The sequence below is a fragment of the Oncorhynchus mykiss genome, chromosome 10 (genome assembly GCF_057628025.1).
Source record: "Oncorhynchus mykiss isolate SJ-2025 chromosome 10, ASM5762802v1, whole genome shotgun sequence".
Lineage (NCBI taxonomy): Eukaryota > Metazoa > Chordata > Actinopteri > Salmoniformes > Salmonidae > Oncorhynchus > Oncorhynchus mykiss.
In genome coordinates, this window is record NC_143031.1 from 63,704,252 (window position 1) to 63,710,251 (window position 6,000).

Below are 6,000 nucleotides of genomic sequence, written 5' to 3' on the forward strand. Positions count from 1 at the left end.
CTAAAAAGGGCTGCTCAGATATCCAAGGTGCTGCTGAACATTTTCTCTGTCCTGGTTACGAAGATGAGTGGCCAATATCCTGGACCGACAATATACAGGTTCGTGGCTATGACTGCCAGTGAACATCTCTCCCTGTCCCTTCGCCATTCCTCCACTGCTGTAGGGCTGTGGTGTAAGCACGAGATACCTGTGCGTGAGTTGATTATAGTGGGAGAGCTGTTGCGCTGGGACAGTGCCACTCTCTCTGCATCCAAAGCTAGGACCCTGAGTTGTCTGCACAGTTATTTTCAGGACTCTCCAGAGATGTTTGACCGGGTTCAAGTCTGGGCTCTGGCTGGGCCCCTCAAGGAGATTCAGAGACTTGTCCCGAATCCACTCCTGCGTTGTCTTTGCTGTGTGCTTAGGGAACCTTCGCCCCAGTCTGAGGTCCTGAGTGCTCTAGAACAGGTTTTCATCAAGGATCTCTCTGTACTTGGCTCTGTTCATCTTTTCCTCGATCCTGACCAGTCTCCCAGTCCCTGCCGCTGAAAAGCATCCCCACAACATGACGCTGCCACCACCATGCTTCAACATAGGGTTGGTGCCAGGTTTCCTCCAGACGTGACACTTGGCATTCAGACCAAAGAGTTCAATCTTGGTTTCATCACACCGGAGAGTCCTTTAGGTGCCTTTTGGAAAACTCCAAGCGGGCTGTCATGTGCCTTTTACTGAGGAGTGGCTTCCGTCTGACCACTCTACCGTAAAGGCCTGATTGGTGGAGTGCTGCAGAGATGGTTGTCCTTCTGGAAGGTTCTCCACACAGGAACTCTGGAGCTCTGTCAGAGTGACCATCAGGTTCTTGGCCACGTCCCTGACCAAGGCCCTTCTCCCCCGATTGCTCAGTTTGGCAGGTCGGCCAGCTCTAGGAAGCGTCTTGATGGTGCCAAACTTCTTCTATTCAAGAATGATGGAGGCCACTGTGTTCTTGGGGACCTTCAATGCTGCAGACATTTTTTGAGCACCCTTCCCCAGATCTGTGCCTCGACACAATCCTGTTTCGGAGTTTTATGGAGAATTCCTTCGACCTCATGGCTTGTTTTTTGTTCTGACATGCCCTGTCAACTGTGGGACCTTATATATATATATACAGTGCCTTGCGAAAGTATTCGGCCCCCTTGAACTTTGCGACCTTTTGCCACATTTCAGGCTTCAAACATAAAGATATAAAACTGTATTTTTTTGTGAAGAATCAACAACAAGTGGGACACAATCATGAAGTGGAACGACATTTATTGGATATTTCAAACTTTTTTAACAAATCAAAAACTGAAAAATTGGGCGTGCAAAATTATTCAGCCCCCTTAAGTTAAAACTTTGTAGCGCCACCTTTTGCTGCGATTACAGCTATAAGTCGCTTGGGGTATGTCTCTATCAGTTTTGCACATCGAAAGACTGAAATTTTTTCCCATTCCTCCTTGCAAAACAGCTCGAGCTCAGTGAGGTTGGATGGAGAGCATTTGTGAACAGCAGTTTTCAGTTCTTTCCACAGATTCTCGATTGGATTCAGGTCTGGACTTTGACTTGGCCATTCTAACACCTGGATATGTTTATTTTTGAACCATTCCATTGTAGATTTTGCTTTATGTTTTGGATCATTGTCTTGTTGGAAGACAAATCTCCGTCCCAGTCTCAGGTCTTTTGCAGACTCCATCAGGTTTTCTTCCAGAATGGTCCTGTATTTGGCTCCATCCATCTTCCCATCAATTTTAACCATCTTCCCTGTCCCTGCTGAAGAAAAGCAGGCCCAAACCATGATGCTGCCACCACCATGTTTGACAGTGGGGATGGTGTGTTCAGCTGTGTTGCTTTTACGCCAAACATAACGTTTTGCATTGTTGCCAAAAAGTTCAATTTTGGTTTCATCTGACCAGAGCACCTTCTTCCACATGTTTGGTGTGTCTCCCAGGTGGCTTGTGGCAAACTTTAAATGACACTTTTAAGGATATCTTTAAGAAATGGCTTTCTTCTTCCCACTCTTCCATAAAGGCCAGATTTGTGCAATATACGACTGATTGTTGTCCTATGGACAGAGTCTCCCACCTCAGCTGTAGATCTCTGCAGTTCATCCAGAGTGATCATGGGCCTCTTGGCTGCATCTCTGATCAGTCTTCTCCTTGTATGAGCTGAAAGTTTAGAGGGACGGCCAGGTCTTGGTAGATTTGCAGTGGTCTGATACTCCTTCCATTTCAATATTATCGCTTGCACAGTGCTCCTTGGGATGTTTAAAGCTTGGGAAATCTTTTTGTATCCAAACCCGGCTTTAAACTTCTTCACAAGAGTATCTCGGACCTGCCTGGTGTGTTCCTTGTTCTTCATGATGCTCTCTGCGCTTTTAACGGACCTCTGAGACTATCACAGTGCAGGTGCATTTATACGGAGACTTGATTACACACAGGTGGATTGTATTTATCATCATTAGTCATTTAGGTCAACATTGGATCATTCAGAGATCCTCACTGAACTTCTGGAGAGAGTTTGCTGCACTGAAAGAAAAGGGGCTGAATAATTTTGCACGCCCAATTTTTCAGTTTTTGATTTGTTAAAAAAGTTTGAAATATCCAATAAATGTCGTTCCACTTCATGATTGTGTCCCACTTGTTGTTGATTCTTCACAAAAAAATACAGTTTTATATCTTTATGTTTGAAGCCTGAAATGTGGCAAAAGGTCGCAAAGTTCAAGGGGGCCCAATACTTTCGCAAGGCACTGTGTGTATATATATATATATATATATATGACAGGTATGTGCCTTTCCAAATCATGTCCGAGCAATTGAATTTACCACAGGTGGACTCAAATCAAGTTGTAGAAACATCTCATGGATGATCAATGGAAACAGGATGCCACTGAGCTCAATTTTGAGTGCCATAGCAAATGGTCTGAATACGTATGTAAATAAGGTATTTCTGTTTTTGTTTTTTATAAATGTGCAAACATTTCTAGAAATCTGTTTTGGCTTTGTCATCATGGCGTAGTGTGTATAGACTGAGGACTTTTATTTGTTTAATCCATTTAAAATAAGGCTGTAAAATAACAAAATGTGGAGAAAGGGAAGGGGTCTGTATACTTTTTGAATGCACTGCACATGGCTCCTCCTTTTGCTACACAGAGTTGCTTGGGGTTAGCCAGCGGCAGTAGCTGAAAGCAGAAAGTAGCAAGCAACAAGCAGGCATGCGGCAATCACTAACTACCACTACACTATGGCACTAGACGCATCACACACATGCAAAGTACTTATGTGAGTGTTTGTATTTAATTTCAACAAAATGGTCAAAGTTAACAATGTGTTGACTGACTTGGTTATTTTTGTATCATTGCAGGGACTGAGTTTCCATTATACTTAATATGGCAATTTTTTTATGATAAACTCCAATGGCTCCATATTGTTGGGTACTTGAATCACAGTGTTTAGAGATGGGCTTGACTGTGGTTAACATTTTATAATATCATGTCATGTTTCTGTGTCTACAATAAAGAGTTTCTTATATAAACCTTTTATTTGCTCTTCTGTACAATTTGTGTTTACAGTCTGCGGTCCATGAGGACCTGCTGATATCCAGTGTTGCTGGCGGGAGAGACTGGACCTCTGAAGCGGCGTGTCACAAAACCTGGCCCCTGATCAGGATCCTGGATCAGGAGCCGTCGCTCTTCCTCCCCGAGTCAGAACCGGAACCGAACCGCGAGGGACAGAGACTCCACCACCACACAGAACACAACCAGTGGACAGGTGGACTGAACAACCTCAGTCCTGATGGTCATCAGAGAGACGGAGGCTCCAGTCAGGGATCCAGTCTGCAGCCCGGACCCTTCTCTTCACAGTCTCAGTGCAGGGATGAAGCAGGGCATGGGGCTGATAGAGATAGACCCTCCTGTTCCTATGATAAAAACACCACAGTATCCATGATGAACAGAGCAGGTCACCCTGGGCTTCAGTCTTCACAGAGAGTGGTGGGAGACCCCCCTGGTGGTAGTCTATCAGCAAGTTTGTCTTCTCCTTCAGGGTCTTGTCTAATGCCTAGTGACTGGGTTCATAGAAATCCTGGGCCTGGGTCTAGCCTTCCTCAGTTACCTCATGGTTACCCCACCAATACAGACCGGGTCAGGATGGGCATTCACCACGAGAAGTATTTAGCCTATAACATAGCACACAATCCCAGCAACACCCAAACAATGGCAAGTGGTCAAGGAGGGAGCTCAAAAACTCCTGCTTCTACCTCCTCTGGTGTCATTGGGTCACAACGTGGGAGGCCGAATATTAGGACTGACTGCGACAAGCCGTACAGCTGCGCCACATGTGGGAAGCACTTTACTAGGGCAAACTATTTGAAGGAGCATCAGACCGTTCACACCAAGGAGAGGCCTTTCAAGTGCAAACTATGTTACAAGAGCTTCCCCTTCCGGAGTAACCTCATCAGGCATAGGAGTGTCCACAATGGGGAGAAATCGTAGCAGTGGGGCTTGAGATGTACACAGGGGATCTCAGGAAACCATTCTTTAGCTGACATAGTTATATTGTGAAGTGTCTTGGGGTAAAAAGGGTAATTAACCACATACCCCTTATTAACCCTTTGTTAACTTGTCATTTGAAACAGGCTTGAGTAAATGCATGTTTTTAGAGAGAGACCATAAACCTAGGCTAAAACAAGAACAGTTGAAAATGTACCTTGCTGAGGTGATGATGGAATAAAGTTGTTCTATAACTTTCTACTCTATTCTTGTTAACACACTGTTCTTTCTAAACAAATTGCTCGCAGCTTGAAAGATACTGAAAATAGCAGATTTTACATGTATTATAAGAAGCAGTACTGTATTTCAAAGAACAGCGTACCTTTTTAATTTAGCCACACCCTTTGAGCTTTGACGGCAACCAATGAGATCCTTTCTTTTCAGTGTTAAATGGAAGTGATGTGTCTTGTCTTCTCTCTGGCCTTTTCTTATTTGGGCAAAAGTCCATGCTTTGCAGTAGTGTAGGATATATGCAGTTATACACCTATACCCACTTATTTTTCAGTGTGCACTGAGTATACTCGCTTCTTAATCCCCACGATGCGTATCAAAGTAGTGCAGTGGAGGTATACGCTGCATCAATAAGGCTGATGGAACAGATCAGAATGTTTAGCATAAAATGTTGATAAACTATTATTGCTTCACATTTTAGGTGCAGCAATGTGCACACGGCGTTAGGCCTAAGTGCGAATGTTCAAAAATGCAATTTGCGGGAAAACACTTTTCTAATATGTGCACTCCACATGCAAGTGATTTGATGGACAGATGGTTTGTTTAGAAATGTAAAAATAGGGGAGCTCTAAAGATGCAACAACTATCATGGGTTGCTAATATGACAAGGATAATGCCTTGGCTGCTAGACAATGAAAGAAAGAAAACCAATAAAACTGGAGAATATGATGAAGTTGCTATAAAATAATTGACTCCCTGTTTATATGGTGGGATTTTCGCTGTGTTACTTTAAATCAAGGTAAGACATGCCTCATAATATGACAAAACGTCCACGTTTCAAACAATTAAGGGACAGGAAAATAGGAACAGCACTGTTCGTAATCAGATACGTCATCAGAGCGCGCAACAGAACATTGTACTGTCTACACTCGGTTTGTTGTTTATGTTAAAACATTTTAATTAAATAAATTTTAACCAGAACTAAAGTTTTGTTGCTAAGGATTCCACGATGCGGTTAGCCGTTAAGGCTGGGACTGCAAGTTTGTGTTCCTTTTTTTTTGCGTGTGTTCTGCGAGTGCTAGGTGGCTGTACTGCAGACACCTGTCGTCGTTGGGGGAAAGACTTGTTATCTTTTTGTAAAACAACTGGTTACAGTAAAGAGCCAACCTGGATATTAAGGAGATCCTGAGGGAAATCGACGATTACCAACAGCTTTACGCTATAGAGGAACAACCTACTCCATCATGGAAAGATCTGACTACCTCACAAAATAACACAAAGGAAAG

The 6,000-nt window shown here is 43.5% G+C and overlaps 1 protein-coding gene across 2 annotated transcripts in view; it reads left to right on the plus strand.

Annotated features, from left to right (window-relative positions):
• The window catches only part of LOC110534686 (uncharacterized), a 30,889-nt gene extending 26,140 nt beyond the window's left edge, over positions 1-4,749 (plus strand). For both annotated transcript variants that reach the window (XM_090187510.1, XM_021619618.3), the window contains one exon: positions 3,566-4,749. In XM_090187510.1, the coding sequence (XP_090043636.1) occupies positions 3,566-4,486 (921 nt within the window). In that variant the 3' untranslated portion in view covers positions 4,487-4,749. The remainder of the gene's footprint in view (positions 1-3,565) is intronic.
• Positions 4,750-6,000: the final 1,251 nt, after the last annotated feature.